The sequence below is a fragment of the Peromyscus maniculatus genome, chromosome 4, assembly GCF_049852395.1.
Source record: "Peromyscus maniculatus bairdii isolate BWxNUB_F1_BW_parent chromosome 4, HU_Pman_BW_mat_3.1, whole genome shotgun sequence".
Lineage (NCBI taxonomy): Eukaryota > Metazoa > Chordata > Mammalia > Rodentia > Cricetidae > Peromyscus > Peromyscus maniculatus.
Window position 1 is genome coordinate 89,995,722 of NC_134855.1, and position 22,750 is coordinate 90,018,471.

The 22,750-nt window shown below is 39.4% G+C and overlaps 1 protein-coding gene across 3 annotated transcripts in view; it reads left to right on the plus strand.

The window, feature by feature from the left end:
- Slc12a6 (solute carrier family 12 member 6) overlaps positions 1 to 22,750 on the plus strand; it is a 95,041-nt gene that overhangs the window by 23,958 nt on the left and 48,333 nt on the right. For 2 of the 3 annotated variants that reach the window (XM_076570292.1, XM_076570294.1), the window contains exon 2: positions 22,211 to 22,255. The exons of the other annotated variant lie outside the window; for it this stretch is intronic. In XM_076570292.1, coding sequence (XP_076426407.1) covers positions 22,211 to 22,255 — 45 coding nt within the window. The remainder of the gene's footprint in view (positions 1 to 22,210; positions 22,256 to 22,750) is intronic. 3 annotated transcript variants of the gene reach the window in all.

Here is a 22,750-nt window from a genome sequence, read left to right on the forward strand (position 1 = left end):
GGCTTTAGAGTCAGGGACCTGGCTATGAATCCCAGACCTACTAATTACTACTAATTAGTAATAGTGACAATTTGTAATAATTAGTACCTGAGTGACTTTCGTCAGTTGTTTAGCTTCTCTCCTCATTGGTAAAACCAAGGGAGTAACAATACCTACTTTACAGGGTGGCTGTGAGGACTGCGTGGGATAGATAACCTGTAGATACTTGTGTGACATCGCACTACAAATAAGAATCCCTGTTTCTTACAGTGTGATTAGTGGTTCACTGAGAAAAAGAAACAGGTTTGAATAGCTGATGTTGGAAGAATAGTAAGTTGTCTGGAGGGCATCCTAGATAGGGATCTGAGAAGGGGACCCAACAGATTCTTAAGGGGAGGTCTAGAGAAGATCACAAGCGATAGGAACAGTTTGAAGGTTTGAGGGAGAGTTAACCACTTGTGAGAAACAAAATCTGAGGGCAGTTACAAGGCATGTGGTGAAGAAGAGGCGAGAGAGGAAGGTAGATGGAGGCTAGTTCAGAGTGCTATCCATTTCATCGCCTCCCTCCATGGGACACCCTCCAGGCCAGTGACAGTACTTGCCACTGGCACACGATCTGCACTGGAGGTGGTTTCCAGTTACTCGTGCTCCCCATTGCATCATTTTGCTAAGTCCTAATATGCATGGCCCACAGAGTTTGACAGGATTATTAAACATGTATTTTTTTTCTGTAGGTATAGTGACACAAGCCTGTAATCCAGGCTCAGGCAGGAGGATGATGAGTTTGAGACCAGACTATGCTATACAATGAGGCTGTGTCTCAAATAAATAAAAAAAAAATTTATAGGACTATTACAGACATTAATTATTTATTGCATTTTCTTAATCAGATATGTATGCTACATTCATTTTCTGATTTAAATATTAGAATCATATAAATATTTTCATTAAATAATTGCTCTAAATCTCCTTGCTCCTCAAATCAGCTTATGGCAGCTGTGGATTAGGCAAATGCTAAATGTACCTCACTAGACACAGATAGCAGATTGGAGTTCAGTGGGATGCAAATAGAACCTAAGGAAAGTTTCAGAAATGGACCTATTACAGTAGAGAAAACACCCTCTCTCTTATTACCAAACAGCAACTCCAAACATGGAATGCAATAGGAACACACGTGGTAGGAGAGCATACCGTGAGAGTTCTGTTAAGTGAGGATTAAATCTTAGGCACTCACAAGCTGTAACTGTTAGCTAAATATTAGTTATACTTGTGACTCATAAAATATCCTTTAAAATATGGCTTTTGTCTGATTATTGATTAAAATTAAAATAGGTTGAACTAGACAACTACAGAGTCTCGATGATTTTCTGGAGTAAAGACTTACAGTAAGATACGCTGCCATACACCTGTACCCCAGCCTGGGTAACATAGCAAGACCTCTGTCTCAACACATGTCTGTAATCCAGCACTCCAGAGGAGGAGACAGCAGCAGAAGGATTTCTGTGAGTTCAAGGCTAGCTTTGTCTACATAGCAAGTTCCAGACCAGCCTGGGCCACATAAGGCCCTGTCTCAAAGAAATGTTTTTAAAATTTTATTTTTCTTCCTCCTTTTAACTATTTGCATGGGACTTTAACCAATCCTGAGAACAGAAACATAGATCTTCATGTTTTAAAATCTGAGCTAAAAGTTATTTTGGTGGGCGGCGGCGGTGGTGCACACCTTTAATTCCAGCACTCAGGAGGCAGAGCCAGGCGGATGTCTGTGAGTTCGAGGCCAGCCTGGGCTACAGAGCAAGATCTAGGACAGGCACCAAAACTACACAGAGAAACCCTGTCTCAAAAAACAAAACAACAACAACAACAAGTTACTTCGGGACTGGCTGGGTGGGACATGTTTTTCTGCTTCTTATACTACACTGCATTCCAGAACTGTAAGAAGGACTTTATATGTCCCTCAAATATCTCCTCAGTTATTTTGTCATGATTTTTGTTGTACCTGAGAACAAGAATACAGAGTTGGGAGTGGCTCGATGGTTGAAGTGCTTGCTCTGCAGGTGTAAGAACTAGAACTCTCGTGCTTGCTGGGCATGGTGGCCTGCCTGTCATTCCAGCCCAGAGCCTGCTGGCTAGCAGGACTAGCTGCTTGGGTGAGCTCTGGGTTTGGCTCAGCAACCGTGTGATCTTAGGCCTCTACATGCATGTCCACACACATGCACACACCACACATACACAGAACACAAGAAAAGGAATGTTTCCTGACAGCTCTCTACATCTCCGAAACACTGTGTTTTTGACATGTTACATTCTCAGTCTTGAACATTTTCCTTCTCCATTTCTACACTACTAAACCACTGGTTTGTTAGGATTCCTCACTTCCAGATTGTCTTGCTTAGTATCTTAGTACTGTTTGTTACTTTGGCCCCACAAGAGACATACCAGATTGAAACAGATTAAACTCTATAAAGATAAAACCTCTATAAAAATACACATACAAGTGGGTGTGGTGGTGCATGCCTATAGTCACAGTACTTGGGAGGCTGAGATAAGAACCTACATAGTGAAACCCTGTCTCCAAAATTAAACCCCCCACCAATATACTCATTTGATTTTAAATGTTGCAATTTACTTTTATGTTCTAAACTCAATATTTAATTTGGAGTAAGGAATATTTTATGTACAATTTTAGTGTATCATACCACTTTTTAAAACTTTTGACATACGTCTAAATTCACCATGAAGTTTCAAATTTGAAAGATTTTTCACATTTCAGTCCAGATTTGGACATACAGAGAAAGGAGATTATCTGCTGGTAAACTCTAAAGAAACTAATATTTCTTGGATTTGACGGGTTGAAAGAGGAAGAAATTTTAATAGCAGCTGCCGTTGCTAAGCCAGGTGGGTGGCTGAGCCAGTGTTAAACCAGGCACTCAACAGTACTGACTTACTTAATTCCCACAGTACCAATGCAGGCAGCCACCGCGCCATGTCAGAGTAGGAAAGTGAGGTGCCCAGAAACCAGGGCTACATAAGTGACAGGTGCGGAACTCAGGCTTGGGTCTGTACAGCAGCAAAACCTTCCTTCCTCCGCTACACTGTCTTCCTCGCACTGCACTGTCTGCTACTCCCCAGCTAAACATACATTGTACATTTTTATTTAATATACATTAATTAAAATACAATTAGATCATTTTCCCCTTCCCTTTCCTCTCTCCACACCTCCCTAGGCTGCCTCCCTCCATTCCCACATGTTTGTGTGTGTGTGTGTGTGTGTGTGTGTGTGTGTGTGTGTGTGTGTGTGTATGTATGTATATATATATATATATATATGTAATAATAATCAAACACTATTTAAATTCTTTTCTACAAGGCTGCTGTAGTCTCTTAGTTACTAGTTCTAAGGTTCTATTTCTTTTGTAATCATGAATTCCTCAAAATTAATGAAAGTTTATTCCTTCTTCAACATTTGCATAGTTACATTGCTCTTTTATTTGATATGGATTATTTCCAAATATACTGTATTCTTCTAAATGATGCCAAAAATTGAGAAAGGTGAGCAAGCAGGAAACTTGGCTTAATCTGACTGTTCCAGAGTATCTCTCTACTCACATTTGTAGGAAGACACATACCAGTGAGATGGAAACGTAGAGACTAAGGGTTAGTGGGAGAATAGGACAATGTAAAGTAATTGACTTTTAGGTGTGATTGGCTGGTCTACAGGATCATTACAAGTTCAAGGCCAGCCTGAGCTACAGAGTGTGAGACCTGTTTAAAAAAAAAGGAAGAAAAAAACAAGAAACACCTACATGTACTACTGAAATTATACTAGGTATTTTTATTTCAATAAAATAGTAGAAAAATAATCCTGCTTAAAGGAAAGTTCTCATAGAGGTATAACACAGACATGGTGAAAATTGAATATGGCACATAAATACATAAAAACATGGATGATTTTAATCCAGTAAGTCCCTTCATTTCTCTTCCTGTGTTCTTCCCGCTGCAGCAGAACCTTTTGTGGAAGCAGATCCTAATGTTAGTGTTAGAAATGTCAGCTCTAGAGCAAGAGTCTACAATGTCCTCATCATCTTTCTCCCACCTCCTTGCTTTTACTCTGGTTTGCTTTTGGGGGACCTGGGGGGGAATTCTAAGACAGGGTTTCTCTGTGTAGCCCTGGCTGTCCTGGAACTGGCTTTGTAGACCAGGCTGGCCTTGAACTCACAGAGATCCATCTGTCTCTGCCTCCTGAGTGCCGGGATTAAAGGCATCTGCTGCTATCCCCTCGCTCTATTTTGCTTTTTATCTGAACTTCTGTTTTCATTCTCTGCATACCATAAAAAAATTACACCCGACCACATTGAACTCTATTATCTTCAGGTCTGATTGGTATCCATCTCTTCTGGATGCCATATCTGGTCATCCCTGGCCTTGATTATTCCATTTATCTGTTAGCACTCAAACATACCTAACACTGTGCTTTAACTTGCAGTTGCTTATGATAACTAATAGATAGATATGCAGTTCCTCTCTGGGGCTTATGATCTCCACTCTATGGGAGTTTTGACAGAGCTTACATTACCAGGCATCAGTTCTCACTGGCCCAGCAATCAACTGGTACAACTAAAGGCGTGCACCACTGTGTTCTCATTATTATTTTTAGGTGCTGCTGCAGCATCTCTATTTAGCTCGTTCAATCAACTGTTAATTCTAAATAGTTTTTCTCTTGCTGGTTGCCTGGTTTCCCTAGATAGTTTGCTTTTTATCTTTGCCACTTACTAAGAGCTTAAGTTCATTTGCTGGAGGATGACAAGTGCTGGCAGTCTCAAAAAAGCAAAGGTGGGTGCAGGAATTTTTGTCTTAATTGTCTTTTGTCTGTGTCATGGAATCGATACTCTTAAAATATCAAAAATGTTCACAGTATTGTCTTTAATGCCTGTAACTCCTATTAGAGTTTAAATGTGAAATGCCCCCTACAGGATCAGGTATTTGAACATGTGGCTCCTAGTTGGTGGCATTATTTTAGGAGGCTATGGAACCTGTGGGGTGGGAATTACGGTTGATAGAGTTGGGTCACTGGGAACGAGCCTTTGAAGGTGGTAGCCCAGTCCTGCTTCTAGTTTGAGCCCTGTTTCCTGGTCCATGCCACTACCATGAATTGACCAGGCCTTCCCTGTCATGATGAACTAAAACTGAAACTGTGGATAGACAAAATCAATCTTTGTGTTCAGTGTTTGGTCACGGTGATGCAAAAGTCACTACAGAAAATTGGTGCTGGAAGGTGGAGTTGTTGCCTTGATAAACCCGACCGTGTAGTTTGTCATTTTCTTAGAACCGTGTAGCAGGAAGCATGTAGAAGAGTGTGGAGCTGTGGAATAGAAAAGCCTGTGAATACTGTAAGCAGAGTTTACTGGGGTTGATTGTCATCAGGGGTCAGAAGAGCAAAATGGGGAGAGAAATGTGGCCAATAAAGCTGATGTTCATGAGGTTTCAGAAGGGAACAAGGACTGATTTTATGGGAAATTGGGATAGAGGTTGTAGCAGTACCTTCTCATCAGGACCGCCAGCTCACAAATAACGACAAAGAAACTTATTATTGATTGTGAAAGCTTGGCCTTTAGCTTAGGCTTGTCTCAACTAGCTCTTGTAACTTAAATTAACCCATTTATATTAATCTACATTCTGTCATTTGGCATTACCTCTCTTCTATCTTGCACCTCCTGTTTCCTCTCTGGCTGGCTGGTGATTCTGCCTTTCTTCTTCCTAGAGTTCTCCCTCTGCCTGGGAAGTCCTGCCTATACCTCCTTCCTAAGCTATTGGCTGGTCAGCTTTTTATTACACCAGTCATAGCAATACATCTTCACACAATGTATAAATATCCCACAACAAGAGGCCATTGATGCTGTATCCCAGCAAAGAATCTGGCTATGTTTTGTCATATGTGTCCTGAAATTTTGAGTGAGCCTGAATTTAGAAGTCATGGGCTAATTAATTTGGTGGAGGGAATTTCAAAACTGAATAACATTGAAGCTGGGGCATGATTGCTACTGGCTGCTTGTGGAAAACTACAGTGGTAGTTCAAAATAAAAAGTGGAACAAGAAGATGTGAAAAATTGTAGTTCTGGAAGGAAAATACTGAACATATTAACAGCCATAGAGAAGGTAGGTGCAAACAAATAAGCTATAATTGTTCAGGAGATTAGAGCAATTATAGGAAAGGGGCCTTAGGGACAAGACCCTGTCTGTCAGAGGCTTTGGGCTTGGGAGTAAAAATGCAAACCTATTTGAAAACCGTTGATTTGAGAGGAGTGGGCAAAGTGTCTGAGGAGAGGCTGCATTGCACCTGGGGTTCCTTTCCTACCAGAACCATGGAAGGACATGGTTTCCCAGGTTCAGCTACATGGTCCCCCTGATTGGGATGCATGGATAGTACAGGTGGTCACTGGGGGTGGGAATCCTTTAAGGGTTATAGCCCACCCCCACTTCTGGCACAAATTCTCCGTTTTCTGGTCCAATGAGTTACAAAGTGCCCCAGCCACACATTTCTGCTTCCATGAACTCCATCATACCTTTCTATCAGGATGGGCTAAAGCTGAAACTACCAAAACAGACCTTCCTCCCTTACAGTGCTTGTCAAGTATTTGGCCACACAAGTGCAAAAACAGCTATTATAATACCTTACCTTCTTCCCCCATTCCCACTTTCACATTTGGCTTTTTGGCTCTTTGAGATAGGGTTTCTCAGTGTGGGACTGGCTTTCCTGAAACTCACTATGTAGACCAGATTGGCCTTGAAGTCACAGAGATCTGCCGCCTCTGCCTCTTCAAGTGTTGGGATTAAAGACAGACACCACCGCCTGCTGCCTTCTCCCCTCCTTAATAAGCATATAGTTTTGTAGATACTATGTGCATGCTTATTCTTCTAAAATCACCTTTTTAAAACCATGTAGATGAAAATCTTCCGACAACAAAACCACACCAAAAGAGTCTCATTATGCAGCCCATACTGGCTTCAAATTCATACTCTTCCTACCTCATCTTCCAGGTAGATGAAATTACAGGTACGCCACTTGTCCTGGTTGTTTTTGTCACCTTGACACAAACCTAAACATACCTGGGAAGGGGGACTCTTAATAAGAAAAGGTCTCTTAAGATTGGCCTGTAGGCAAGCCTGTAGGTTATTTTCTTCATTAGTGATTGATATGCGAGGGCCCAGCCTTTGTGGGTGGTGCCATTCTAGGCAGGTGGTCCTGGAGTGTGTAAGAAAGCTAGTGGAGCAAGCCATGAGAAGCAAGCCAGTAATCGGTGCCCCTCCCCCTCCGTGGTTACATCAGAAACGGCTCCTACCTCCAGGTTTCTGCCTTGAGTCCCTGCCCTGACTTCCCAGGATGATAGACTACACGCTGTAAACAAAACAAACCCTTTTTTCTCCACTTTGCTTTTGGTTGTGGTGTTTATCACGGTAACAGAAACCCTAACTAAGACACCTCTGTTCCCAGCTCGTGTTGAGTTAGTAGTACCTGTGTGCCTGGTAATCTAAGCCACTTGGCAGGCTGAGGTAGGACTATCAGTTGTGTTCAAGAGTTCAATACCAGCCTGGACAACACAGTAACACCTAATCTCAGAATAATAACTCTTACTGCTGTCCTGGAGAACGCCTTAGAGAGGCTGGGTTTGTTGTTTGCTTGTTTCTGGCATGTGCCACCACCACCCAACAGAGATGCTGTTGTTAGGAACATGGTAATAATTCTTCCTCACAGATTTGATATGATGAAAGTAAGAACATTTCCCTAGATTCAATCATTTAGGGACTACATTTATAATCAACTTTATGAATCATCTTCACATTTTATTTATTGTTTTTACTTAGACTGAGTCACAGCTTTTATGACTTTTTTTTAACAAAGATTTGTCACAAAGTGAAATATCAGCTTGTATGCCATGAATACAGTATAAATTAAAAATAGATACAGCACAAGTATTATTAATCTAGTTAGATACTGTTGCCAACCATAGGCTCTAAGAAAAGACTAGCAAGTTCTAAAGAGATATTTAAAGATATTCCAACACATTAAAATTATATTTGATAAATGTTTCAACTCTAAGTTTATTGATCTAATAATGTCAAGATGGGGACAAGAAGGTAGAATCACATCCTGAAGCCTAAAAATCACAGTTAAAAATTATCAGGATTTCAATACAAAAATGAATTTAATAAATAATGTTAAATATTTGAAATGTTTCTTTGTATTTAAATTAAATAATATTTATGAACCTTTGTGTTAGTAATTGGACGTATTAGCACAGATAAATAGCTTGGTGACTACACAGAAGCATTCCCCCTCTGCCGCTGTTCTGTGTCTTCCTGTCACTTCATCTGGCTCTGGGTTGGATTCTGTGACTAGGTGAGCTTCCTCTTCCCATGTTCTGCCATGCTCTTTGGATGGGGCATGAGGCCTCTTACCTGAGTACAAAGTGTGTCTGAACATGTTAGAGTAGGCACCACATGGTCCTCTGTGGGCACCATGTACTTTCTCCTACACATTAGGCAGCTTCTCTTATGATTTGTAATATTCCTTCATGAAAGCTTCATGTAACATCCTTTACCCTTAGTTATTTCATCTCTTAGTAATGAAGTTACCTTCATTAATTTGTTTTTATACCAAAATTTATAACCAGCATAATATAATAGGAAAGTCATAATTTAGGGGCAAATTATTATTATTATTACTATTACTATTATTTCAAACTTGCTGTTTGAAAATATCTTTGTTAGTTGTTTGAGAATTTCATACATGTTTTGATTTACCCAGCCTCTTTCATCTTTTCCCAGATCCAATTCCTCTTCCCTTCCCAACCATCTTTTTTCTTCCCTATCAAAGCCAGTTTGTGCTGCCCCAGTATTCTTGGAACGTGGCCTTCAACTGAAGTGTGATCAACTAACCAGGAGCTACACTATTAGAGAAAACTGACCCTTCCTCTCCCAGCAGCTAATGATTGCCCCCAGCTCCTCTCTCCATGCTGGTTTGGGCTTGTACAGATCATGTGCATTCTGTCCTAACATTGTGAGTTCATAAGTCCAGCTGTCCTGCTGTGGCCAGAAGACACTGTTTTCTTGTAGTCATCTACAACCTTTGGTTCTTACATTCTTCCCAACTCCAAAATTATCCCTGAGCTTTCGGAGAAGAGGGCTCAGTATCTATGTTCCTTTTTTTTTTTTTTTTTTTGGTTTTTTTCGAGACAGGGTTTCTCTGTATAGCTTTGCGCCTTTCCTGGAACTCACTTGGTAGCCCAGGCTGGCCTCGAACTCACAGAGATCCGCCTGCCTCTGCCTCCCGAGTGCTGGGATTAAAGGCGTGCGCCACCACCGCCCGGCGCTCTATGTTCCTTTTAGGGCTGAACATTATACAATCTTTATTCTCTGCACCTTGGCCAATTGTGGATCTCTCTATTAGTCACCATCTACTGCAAATAGAAGCTTCTGAGATGAGGGTTGAGAAGTGCATTGATCTATGGGTGTAACCTTAAGTTGGTTTAATACTGTGTCATTTAGCAGAATAACAGTAGTAGCTTCTATGGTCTATGGTCTGTCTAGCCACAGGATCTTGGTCCAATAATGGTGTTAGGTGTGGGCTTCCTTTTGTGGAGCAGCCTTAGATCTAGTCAGAAAGTGGTTAGTTCCTCTCATGACATTCATGCCGGTAGGTATTTCTTCCCAGGCCAGTCTTAATTGTTACTGGCAGGATTCATATCTGGGTTGTGGGAGACTGGCTCCCACATTTTACCACAGGGTACTCTTGAGGAGCAAGGGTTAAGAGATTAGGTAAAAGGATAGAGGGGAGAGAAACAGATAGAAACACAGGGTAGCCTCAGGAGGACCTGGATCCTTATCCACCAGCCCCTTCTGTCTCTTCTAAAGGGCTATTTATAGGAATGCCAAGGGGTGGAGCAAAAGACCTCCCCACAGCACAGCCAAGTGCAGACCCTTTCTAATCACTTGGTAACCATGCACATGGTCAGGCAATCCTCTAATGCAGCTCTTCTGGGTAAAGCAAGCTCAGATCTCACTAGGAAACCTTTGTGGGCCTCCACACTGGATATGAATGATGATTATTTTTCTCTTCTGGTAGCATGTATGGCACCTCCCAGGACTATGAAACTAGCTAGTAGTGATGAAGCTTCCAAGTCAGTACCAGCTTGATCTCTCTGTGTTTTGTGACTCATATAGGTCATGCCTTTGGCAATAGTATCTTATCACCAAACTCTGAAGGATAACCAAGAACATGGGCAGTCGCCTGGTATATTTGAGGGTCTATGGGATCTCGTTGGCCAGCAACTCCAAAAGAAGCAACCCATTCCTGAGACAGGGCTTTTCACTTGTTAGCCTCTGGTATGTAGTAGGAATATTGTCCCATTTTATGGTTAACTCTTTTTATGTAAGTGTCTATATATATTTAGGAAAGTTCTACAGTAGTAGGTTTCAATATGACTCTTTTGAAAAACCTTTGGTGGTATTTCTCCCACCACCCAGTTTCTTCCTTCTTTGCCCTCCCCCAATTTATCCCCTTTTGTTCCATAATTCCCTTATAACACTTTATGCCAATGCATTATCTCTCATCATTCTCTCTCTCTCTCTCTCTCTCTCTCTCTCTCTCTCTCTCTCTCTCTCTCTGTGTGTGTGTGTGTGTGTGTGTGTGTGTGTGTGTGTGTGTGTTAGCAGTTTCCTGACTTTCCTGGATATTTCCAAACGAAGCACACATATCTAAAGATTCAAAGTTAATATCCACTGAGAGAAAACATGACATTTGTCTTTCTGTGCCTGGGGTACTTCATTCAAAATGATTGCTTCCAGATCCAGCTAATTACCTGTGAATTGCATAATTTTATTTTTGTTACTAGCTGTAAATATTCTTCTATATAAGTATACCACATTTTCTGCCGGGCGTTGGTGGCGCACGCCTTTAATCCCAGCACTCGGGAGGCAGAGCCAGGCGGATCTCTGTGAGTTCGAGGCCAGCCTGGGCTACCAAGTGAGCTCCAGGAAAGGCGCAAAGCTACACAGAGAAACCCTGTCTCGAAAAACCAAAAAAAAAAAAAAAAAAAAAAAAAAAAAAAAAAAATAAGTATACCACATTTTCATTATCCATTAGTTGGTCTGGACTATTTCCATTTCCTGACGATTGTGATAGAGCAGTAATGAATGTGAGTGAGCAAGTGTCTCTGCCATAGGATGGAGAGTCCTTTGGATATGTGCCCAAGAGTGGTATGCCTGGATCGTGTGGTAGATATATTTTCATTTTTTTGAGGAACCTCCACACTGGTTTTCATAGTTCCTTCACTAGTTTTCACTTTCCTCGATGGTGAATAAGTTCCCTTTTCCTCACATCCACACCAGCATTTATCATCATCATTATTTTAAATTTAAAACTTTTTTAGACACTTATATTTTATCTTTTGTGAACTTTCTGTTTAGTACCATGCCCCATTTCTAACTGTGTTGTTTGTTTTAATTTTTGAGTTTTTGAAATATGTTCTAGATAGTAACTCTGTTCTGTGTATAGCTATTAAAGACTTTCCTGTCCTATAGACTTCCTCTTCACTCAAACAATGGTGTTCTTTGCTGTACAGAAACATTTTCGCTTCATGAAGTCCCATTTATTAATTGTTGGTCTTAATGATTTCAATATTAAGATCTTTTTCACAAAGTCCTTTCCTGCATCAATCAGTCCAAACATATTTCCTGCTTTTTTGTCTATCAGATTCAGGGTATCAGGTCTTATGTTGAGGTCCTTGATTCATTTGGAATTGAGTTTTGCGCAGGGTGAAGTGATAAGGAGTTTCATTCTACATGTAGCAAACCAGTTTGGGCAACACCATTTGTTGAAGATGCTTTTCTCGCTCCAGTGTGTACTGTTGACAACTTTGTAAAATATTAGGAAGCTATAGGGATGTGGGTTTATATGTGGGTCCTCAATTCTATTCCATTGATCAAAATGGCTGTTATACCACTACCATGCTGTTTTTTTTATACCTCTGTAATACAACTTGAAATCTGGGATGGTGATACCTCCAGCAGTTTGTTGTTTTGACTATCTTTTTTTTTATATCTATGTGAAATTTAAGAATGCTTTTTTCAATTTCTGTAAAGAATTATATTGGAATTTTTGATAGGGATTGCATTGAATCTGTAGATTGCTTTTGAAAGGATGGCCATTTTCATAATCGCAATCCTTCTGATCTATGAATATGGTCTTTCCATCCTCTGGTATCTTCTTCAGTTTCTTTTTTCAGTGTCTTCACTGTTTTCATCATACAGATCTTTTACTTCCTTGGTTAGATTTATTCCAAGATATGTTTTAAAGGCTATTGTGAATAGTATTGTTTCTTTGGTTTCTTTCTTGTTGTTTGTTGTCAAACTAGTTTTTGAAGTTTACATTCTGTATGTGTTAGCCAGGCCATGGAGCCCAGCTTAGCTTTAACTTCTTCATACATTTCCTGCTGTTATGACAGGATTATCATGAGAACCAAAGAAAATATATGGAAACATTTTTTCAAGTGTAGGGTGTTATTAAATATAAAATACTACCACTGTTTTCAGTTTCTTATGTTGAATTTGATTCTTCAACTAGTTTATGAGCTTCTTATATTAGGAATTGCCTTTTGTATGTGATGTGTGTGAGAGACGGGGTTCTTGGTGGCCTAGAACTTGCTATATAGACCAGGGTGGCCTCCAACTCTCAGAGCTACCTCTGTCTCCAAGTGTTGGGATTAAAAGCACATGCCACTATGCCCAGCTTTTTCTTAAATATTCTCTCTCTCTCTCTCTCTCTCTCTCTCTCTCTCTCTCTAGACAGTCCTTATCCCACTCTGCCAAGTTGCTGAAATTGAAGCCATATAATATGATGACCAACATGCTCAATTCTCTAATACTATTTGTTTAATGAGTATCTTCCATCTCTATCCAATCCTCATAATTGTCTGTGCATTATTTTATTGCATAAATAGAAATTTTTAGTCTCATTGCATAAATAGAAAGTTAAGGCTAAGAAATATTTAGTCATTTTCCTAGGTTACCTGAACAGGGCATGGTGGAGTTAGAATCTTATCTGCGTTTTTACCTCCCAGTCCTGTGCTCTCGTTTCCATTCTGCCTTGTATGTGCCAACTGTGACAGAGGGCTCTCCCTTCACCACCATTCTGGGAATTCCCTTTGTTTCTCCCATAAAATGAGATGATAGTAACAGCAGCCACAGCATGGGGTGGAAATGCTGTAAATGAAGTAAAACAGATAAGGGGTTTGGATGTTTGTCATATATATTGCATATGTATTAATATATATATATATATAGAGAGAGAGAGAGAAATAATTGCTATGGATGACAATTGCTGTTATTTTTGTACAAAAGTTTGTTGTATTTGATTTGAAAACTGCCCTGACAAATATATTTATATCACAAGTGGATAGGCTGATTAAACATTGCACAAATTGATATGGTACCTAAAGAGATAGAGCATCTCTCTGAAAACTAACATGAATTACTTAGGCAAGTCAGCAAAATTTATATAAATTAACAGTAAATGCGAGATCTCTGAAAAAGTGGGGTAATATGACAAAGATTTAAAAGGATATAAATATTGTTTCATTGGTGCCATTAATGAAAATTAGAAATGATAGGCATATGCCTGCCTAATATTTATGATTCGGGTAAGAAAAAAAATGAGAGTAAACTCAATCAGCAAAGTTGTATAGCTTCTATCAAATGATTGATGAATCAAAAAACATAAGTTTGTACTTATAAAATAATGGTTAAACTGTTCATTTACAAGCACATGCTATAATGGGGGAGGTCAGAGGACAACCAGTTATATGTGGGTTCCAGGAATGGAACTTAGGGCTTCAAGCTTGGCAGTGAGTATCTTAACCCAGGGGGTCATCTCACCAGCCCTGTAAATATTTTTTTTACAGTCTCTGCTTTCACTAGCTTTTTAATTTAAATATCAGTCCTGATAGCAGTGGATGTAAGTCTTATATTTTAACAGTTTCCATTTTACCTAACTGCTGTCCTTAAAACCATATGTTAGAATTCTCCAAGTTAATCAAGGTGTCTTACATTGGACAGTTTTCAAATTTCAAGCTTTTTTCCAGAAATACTGGAATTGCATTAGTAATGTTTGTAGCTGCATTAGGTGGTTTTATATTTAAGCTACATGATACGTCATCTTTTCTGAAGCGTGTAGTGAGCTCATACTGTCTTGTGACTTGGGAGACCGAGCTGCTGAAAAACTAATGAACACAGAAAATATTAAAAGTAACAAAACTGAGACCTTATTTTAGACTTTTGAATGCTGTAAATAAAAACCACAGTCTGCTTACCAAAACTATAATGTAGTTACGGTTACAATTTTCTTGTATCTTAGCTAGAACATATTAGTACTAGAGTTTAGAATCTTCAAGGTGGCTATCTATTGGAGTAATCTTGGTGATTTGCCATTTACCTATGTTCTGGACATTTCTGGACATTTAGCATGTCTTTCTTGTTTGATGTTGTTCTTGTTGATTGTAGTTCCATTTTTGTTTATGTTATTACTCTTTGTTTTTCCTAGACAATACTTGATAATTATTCTTTTTTTTTTTTTTTTTTTTTTTTTGGTTTTTCGAGACAGGGTTTCTCTGTGTAGCTTTGCGCCTTTCCTGGAGCTCACTTGGTAGCCCAGGCTGGCCTCGAACTCACAGAGATCCGCCTGGCTCTGCCTCCCGAGTGCTGGGATTAAAGGCGTGCGCCACCAACGCCCGGCTGATAATTATTCTTATTGTATATAGTTTACATTCAGTTTAGAACCTTCTTATTTAGACAAAAAGGGGAAATGCAGTGGTATTTGCTCCGCCCATGACCTTGAGCTATAGTCAGTGCTTCCTTCCATTGTGCCTCATAAAAGGAAAGGGAGTAGCCTTGGTGCAGGGAGGAGGGGCTTGGACTTGCCTCAACTGAATGTGACAGGCTCTGCTGACTCCCCATGGGAGACCTTGCCTTGAAGGAGGTGGGAATGAAGGGTGGGTTGGGGGAGGCTGGGGGCGTTGGAGGAGGGAGGACAGGGGAATCTGTGGTAGGTATATAAAATGAATAGAAAATCTCTTAATTAAAAATAAATAAAATAAAAAATAAAAAAAAGGAAAGGGAGAAGGGTCACATGCTCCTTCTCCCTGCTCCTGCCTGTGAGGTGAATTCACTCCCCATCAGATCACAGAATGACTTCAGCTGTCTACTCTGTTCTGTATTCATGAGTGTATTTCCTCAATTTACTTTAATAAATTTCCCTAATACTTCTTAAACAGACTCCCGTGGATTTATCGCTTTACTATAAGGTGATCCCACCACTCAGGAGGCTGATGCAGGAAATTGTGAAGCAAGTCTGGGTTTCATAGTGAGTGTCTGTCTCAATCCTGCCCCACCAATCCCCACTATCACCAGAAAACACCCTCCAAGCAAAAATCATCACAGTCATCTATTGTTTTTTGAATTGGGATAATGTGTAACATAAATCTTACTCCAATTTTACATTTATTTATTTTTGTCTTTCGGATACAGACTCTCATCATGAGTAGCCCAAGCTTCTTTAGTCTTGAGATTCTTCTTTCTCAGATTCTAGGATTATAGGCATATAGTCTACCATGATCAGCTCAGTTTTTAAATGTACAGTTCAACTGTATGAAGTGTATTTGCATTGCTCTACAAAAGAGCTTCAGAATGCTTGCATTGTGTGAGTCACTTTCCTCCCTACAGACCCGAGGAACCATCATTCCTGTTTCTGAGTGACTGCTTCAGATCTTCATAAGACACTGGCCTTTTGTGTCCATGGGACTGAGTTATTTTATAAATGAAATAACTTCATCCATCCTGTAGTTTGTGTTAATTTGGGCACAGTGGCTGCGCCTTAATATACTGCTATCTCAGCCAGCGATTGCAACTTTGAGGTTACTGGCCTGTTTCTCTAGCAGTAGCCTGGCCGCTCAGGCCACAGCCTGGTGAGAATTCTGCTCCTGTTAAAGGAGATTTAACTAAATCTCTTATCATTCTAATTATGAATAAGACTCAAGATTCAAAGACTTAGGGTGAAAACCTGCAAGCTCAGAGAGGCTGAGTAGCAACTAGCTAACCCTCTCTCCTTGCTGGCGTCCACAGAAGACCGGTGCATCTGCTTTGCCAAACCAAAAAAGGCTGTGCCACTCCAAACCCCACCCTACTACTTCCTGTGTCTCTCTACCTCTCCTGGATGCCCTCTGAGGCTCTATGATTACTCTCTGTCAACTAGTTTGCTCATTCAGCCTCCTGACCCAAGGTTAATTTTATTTAACTAACACAAATGCATACTCGGGGTTCACAGTGTGATCCACTATCCCCCAACAAGTTTGTGTCCAAATTACCTTCCTTTTCAAGGCCAAGTATTTAATTATACATATATACTACATTTAGTTTATTTAACAATGGACATTTGAATTGCTTCTCATTAAGTGAATTCTTAATGTTTTTACTAGCTGCTATATTTATTAGCTCACACCTAACCAAGAGATCCATGCCACTGACCTGTCATTGCATAGACTCCTCTACCTAGCTTCCCTGGGAAGTGACTGAAGGCTGGCCTCCTGAGCTAGGTCACTTGCCCTTTCCTAGTCTTCTGTGGTCCTCACACTCAACTCGGACAACTACTCATTATCCTCAGTACTTTCTGACCTCTTTCAAGGTGCCATCTTCTTTTCTTGAATCATCATAGCCTTCTAACTCTACCTCCTTTACCTCCTTATTTATGGTGTAGTCTGTTCTTGATAACACCTGTAGTGATCCTGTGGAGACATAAAGCCTTCCAGTGGCTTCCTGTCATCCTCAAAGTAACCCAGAAGTCCAGATTGTGTCCTAGAAGGCCTCATGTGGTCCATGCTCTTTCTTCACTCCCTGCACTAATCTCTTATACCATGCTGTCACTTCCTGTTTATGCTGTGGATAACCTTGTTTACTTGTTCATTGAACAGGACAGCTCACACCTTTGTTCTAAGTACTCCCTCTATCTGTGGTGTTCATTTATGTGTTCTTGGTTTCTTTCTCTTTCTTTTTGTCTGTCTGTCTCTGTCTCTGTCTCTCTCCTCTCTCTTTTTCCAGAAGACAGTGTCAGTTCCCTTGGAACCAGAATGAGAATGATAGGCAGTTGTGAGCCTACCATTATGGGTGCTAAGATATTAACCCAGGTCCTTCGTAAGAGCAGCAAACACTCTTAAGAGCTGAGACATCCCTCCAGCCCTCTGTTTCTGTTCTTACTCCCTTTACAATTCAACCATCATTTGGCCTTTTTAAATCAGTTAACCAGACTTGTTGTGTGGCTACTTAAAACCTTCCAGTTACTCCAGACCATGTTTAGAATAAAAGTGACGTTTTCATGATCTTTATGAACTTTTGTGTCGGCCTCCAAATTTTCTGACCTCTTTTAACACTATGCTGCTCACTACAATTTAGCACATTACAAGTTCCCAAATGTACCAAGATTGTTCCCATCTCATCTCATAAGGCCTTTCTGCAGCCATTCCTCTGTTCCAAGTGGTTATTTTCTAGATTGTCACGCCTGCTTTCTTTTTATACAGGCCTTTTTTTTTTTAAGATTTTATTTTTATTATTTTATTTATGTATCTTATTGTATACACTTTGCCCTGTTAGTCATCACTACAGATAGAAGCTTCTTATTTGAGGGTTGAGAAAATCATTGATCTATGGGTATAATTTTAAGTCATTAGGAGTTGGTTTATTACTATGTCCATTTAACAGAATAATAATAGTAGCTTCTATGACCTATGGCCTGTCTAGACACAGGTTCTTGGTCCAAAAATGGTACCAGGTGTAGGTTTCATCTTGGGGAGCAGCCTTAGAACTAGTCAGAAAGTAGTTGGTTACTCCTATGATGCTCAAGCCACTATTATACCAGTGGGCATTTCCTACCAGATCAGTCATTATTTTAACAGGTAGGATTCATATTGGGGTATGATTGATGATTATCAAATAGTCATCAGCTGTGGTAGCATGCCTATAGTAGCGGCACTTTGGAGGCTGAAGATGAAGTATTCTGAGTTTGTGACCTCTGTTGACTACCAAGTAAGACCTTGTTTCCCCAAAACAAAACACCAGAAATGCTGTCAAAAAGCATCACATGCTCCAGAGACTTTTTTGTGTGAAGGATCAATCATCACAGATTTCATTGTGTCTTACTTTTAGAAATCCACTTTCAAAAGGGCAACATGAAGCCACTGTCTGCGGTCCTTCTGTGATGGGCAGACAACTCTGCTTAATGTGGAGACGCTTTCACTCCCTGCTTAGACACATCACCTCTGCTTTGATTTGTTTCTAGTGTTCTGCATAAGTAATGGTTTGGCTAAATGAGAAGGAAACTTGAATGCATAGACAGATTATATGACCTTCCCAAGATCAACACACTTGTCATTGACAAATGTGCTTTCGATCTCATTTCAGAAACTCCAGGTTACTTTTCTGTGCTAGTTCATTCCTTCTCCCCACACAGCTGACTTCCCAGGGAGAAGTGAAGGTATACATAACGTTTGGAGAATAACGGCAACATTTGTCATCAGAAGCAAGAACAGAAAAGCGAGGCTAAGCTACCATGCTTTAAACCATTACAGACTCTGGCAGCTTCAATTGTACTTCTTGCAGTGTTTTTAACCCTAAGGAGATAACGGCGAGTTGTCCTTTCCTCTCTAGAAATATATCATCATTCACAGACAGAAAATAGCTTGCCACCATAAAGAAAGTCTTCCCATAGGATCTGTTGTTTTCCAAGGCTAGAGTTACTAAAGAAAATAAATGAAATCTCAGGAAATTTCTCTTGTATTTGGTTTCAAATCATGTATTTTGTTACATTTCCCCCATTCCTAGCTACCCTAAGTGGCAGAAAGAAAAATACCTATCCCCAAACTGGAAAAACAAATACTGTGTGGGTCTTGGGTAAATTTAAAGTTAGAAAACAGGGCATCCTTCCTCAGCTTCAGAAAGGATTGGGAGTTTCATTGTGGAGGACCACATAGTGAGACCTGTTAAAACAACAACAAAAACAACAAAAGCAAACATGAATAGAGATAGAACGCTCAATTAGTGAATGCTTACAGGGTATAGTTTATAGAACATTGATTATTTTTCATATTATATTTCTTTTTGCCTTGCCTTGAACTCATAATTTTTCTGCCTTCATCTGCTAAGTGTTGGGATTACAAGCACATGTCACCTGACCCAGGTACCTTTTATTCCTTTTAAACATCCATTACTTTCATTATATAAAACAATAAGAAAATCTGAAAAAAAAAAAAAGTAGCCATCGCTTCCTACCCAGCCTTAAGTATGTAACACCCTGATAAAGGCAGCCATCAACCCTGAGGCAAGATCCTCCACCTGTGAAGAGATTATAGCTCACAAAAGTCTCAGATGATCATTAGAATCCTTTAGCAATAGCGTGTTTTATAATGAAGGTGTACATGTATATTGTTTAAGGAAGAATATAATGTGACTGCACACTTCATAGACACTATAATGTATTATAAACACAGGTTTCATGTGCACTAGGAAACCAAAAAATAAAAATTATATGACTTATTTTATTGCTGTGGTCTGGAGCTAACCGTGATATTTCTGTTCTCAGCTATGACTGAGGTAGTAAAGACATTCTTGACAGAAAATTAGAAAATAATTATTGCCTGGGCAATGGTAAAGGAGTAAGGCTCCTCAGGAAAAAAAAAATCTCTATAAATGAGCACTGCCCCTGGACATTTCTCTCTTTGCTATCAAAGGTGCATGACAGATTAAATCCTTTATCTTCTTTTAGATTTCTTTTTTTAAATATTTTTCTTTTTTTATATAATACATTTTATCATACTCTTTTTCTCTCTCCCAAGTCCTCCCAGATCCTCCCAACCTATTCATGTCCTTTCTCCCACCCTCTCTATCCCTTTCTCTCTCAAAAACAAAAAGAAAACAAAATCCCAGAAGACAAAAAATGTAAAGCCAAAAAGTGTGCATTTTTGTTCACACATACAAAACAAAACATGGGAGTCTTATTGGTGTTGGTCAGCTGTTGCTGAGCATGAGGCCGGCCCAGAAGCTTGGTTGATCTCCAAGTGTCCCTCCATTGGAGAAAGTTGGTTTTTTTCCTCTCCTAGCATGTTTCAGTTGCAGGTAGCTTTCTGGTTAGTGGTGGGACTTTGCGCCCACCTCCCCTTCTCAGTGCTGGAATTCTGTCTGGCTTGATTTGTACTGGTCTTCTATTTAGATAAGAAGATCCATTTTTAAAAAGCTAGAGACTGACTTGCTAATGTGTTGACCCTGATGTCATTGAATAGACAAGTTTGAAGTTCCTCTTTTCCAAAATCAAATTAAGGAAGAAAATTCTCTGAAAATGTAACTAATATAAATGACCACTTAGAATTTAAAACTTTAATTGTGGAAATAAGGTGTCTACTTTATGTCTTTCTTGATGACAGTGTATGGGGATACTGTAGTGTAGATGAGAAACCAGAATTTGTTAAGAATTCTTACTTACTCTTTCTGTCTTGGAGGTGTTTTTTATTATTACTGAAGTACTGGAGGTCCAATCCAGTACCACTAGCTATGTCCCTACCTCTAGGATCTTTACTTTAAAGTGTTATATTTAATGCCGGGCGGTGGGGGTGCACACCTTTAATCCCAGCACTCGGGAGGCAGAGGCAGGCAGAACTCTGTGAGTTCAAGGCCAGCCTGGTCTACAGAGTGAGTTCCAGGTTAGCCAGGACTGTTTCACCGAGAAACCCTGTCTCGAAAAATGAAAGAAAAAAAAAGTGTTATATTTAATTATATATGGCATATTTATGAAGCTTAGAGAATATTATTTGAATTTTGTAGAAAACTATTAACATGATAATTTTAAAATGTGATACTTATCATTGCCAAAAAACACTGCTGTTTTTATATAGCTTATTGCTAACACAATAATTGGAGTAAATAAAAAACTTCAATTAGAAATTAAAGTAAAATTAAAGAAGTAATTTTTCTCATTATTCACAGAACATGGTCCAAATTTATTTTTATTCTTCAGATGCTTGCAAGAAGAAAGCCAGATGCAATTCTCAGCATCTCAGGAGACTTAGTCTATGCAAAAAGTGGAGCTCAGGGCTGTTTCCATATTTAGCCCTTAATGCTTTTCAAGCCCTTAAAATAAGCAGTGGTTGATGGTTAAGCAGTGACTGTCAATCTCTCTTGCATTAGGAATTTGGCTTGTTGTCACCACTTTCAGATTATTGATGAAACAGGTTTTTATCAAAGCTAGCTTAGTCAATTTATCTTTAATTCACATTGGAGTATTCTGGTAGTAATAAGACCTTGGTCATGTCTTGCCTTTGAGTTGTGGCAGAAAATGTGACTGTCACAGGTCCTGACAGGTTATACTTCTACTTTATGAAGTACTGTTGCCTGATCAGATCTGAGTGATGATTTGCAACACAAAGTTTACCCTTTCAGTCAATTTTTAAGTGTGTATTTCCTGGCAGTTCTTATCTACAGTGCTTCCTTGCCCTTACTCCTAAATTTTTGAATTTCATATCACCCAAACAGCACTTTTGATTATTTAGCAATAATATCCATACTTCATTCAGCTAATCCTACTGGCCAGTGGGATTTTTGTCTCTATAAATTTGCTTGTGATCAATAGGTCATATAAATGTAATCATATAATATGTATCCTTTGGGTCTGCCTTTCCCCCACATTAGCATAGTGTTTTCAAGTTTCATCTGTGTTTTACAGAGTATGGGTCAGAATTTCATTCTTTTTATAGCCAAATAATACCACATCCTATATGGGTACCACATTTCAGTTACTTATTCATATACTGGAGGACAACTTGGACTGTTTTTGCCTTTGACTCTTGTGATTAATGCCACTGGAAACTTGATTATATATGTATCTGAGTTCCCATTTTCAGGTGTTTTAGGGGATAGATGTGGAATTGTTTCATGTTGTAATTCATGTTTAATGTATTGAAGAATGTGATAATTATTTTACAATAGTTCACTCTAGTTGAGTTTTCTGGGTTTTTTTCCACCTTTTGTTAATTTTTTTTTAAGTTTTCGCTTATTACCTTGTTTGACTTTTGTTGCTTGAGTTTTAAATAATTGTTTGTTTTGGTCATTCATTTTTTTCTATCCTTTTCAATTGTTTGTTTTTCAGACCCGAGTCAGAACTCCATCACAGGGGAGCACAGCCAGCTGTTAGGTATAGTATTGCTCTGGGAAGTGGCTCTGCAGTCACCCTCGCCTGGTTTACTAACAGACATTACTTTACTTTTCACCCCTCAACTCTTTCTCTGTTGATTTCTAACTTGGTAAGGGATAGGAAGCTGCCTTTGTAATTAATTACTAAAACTAAACTAATTACATTTTAAAAAGTAATTTTACATAGGCTGAAGTTAAAATAATCCTAGAGCTTATTTTTCTAGAATTGAATTGAAAAGCAGACAGTATTCTCCACACATGTGCTGTGGCCCGTTTCCCCCCACATGTCGTGTCCACATGGGTCATCAAGAAAAGGTGCTTGCAAAGAACAATCAGACTGCAACCCACAGAACCAGGGAGGCTATATAGTAGGAGGGACCCTAGGATGACTGTGGCTTATAATAAGTTTTGGTTTTACTCAATTCCTGGGCAAGCCTCAATGAAGCATTTCACTATTAGGATAAGAACTTATACTGTATCAAGATGATAATAGAAA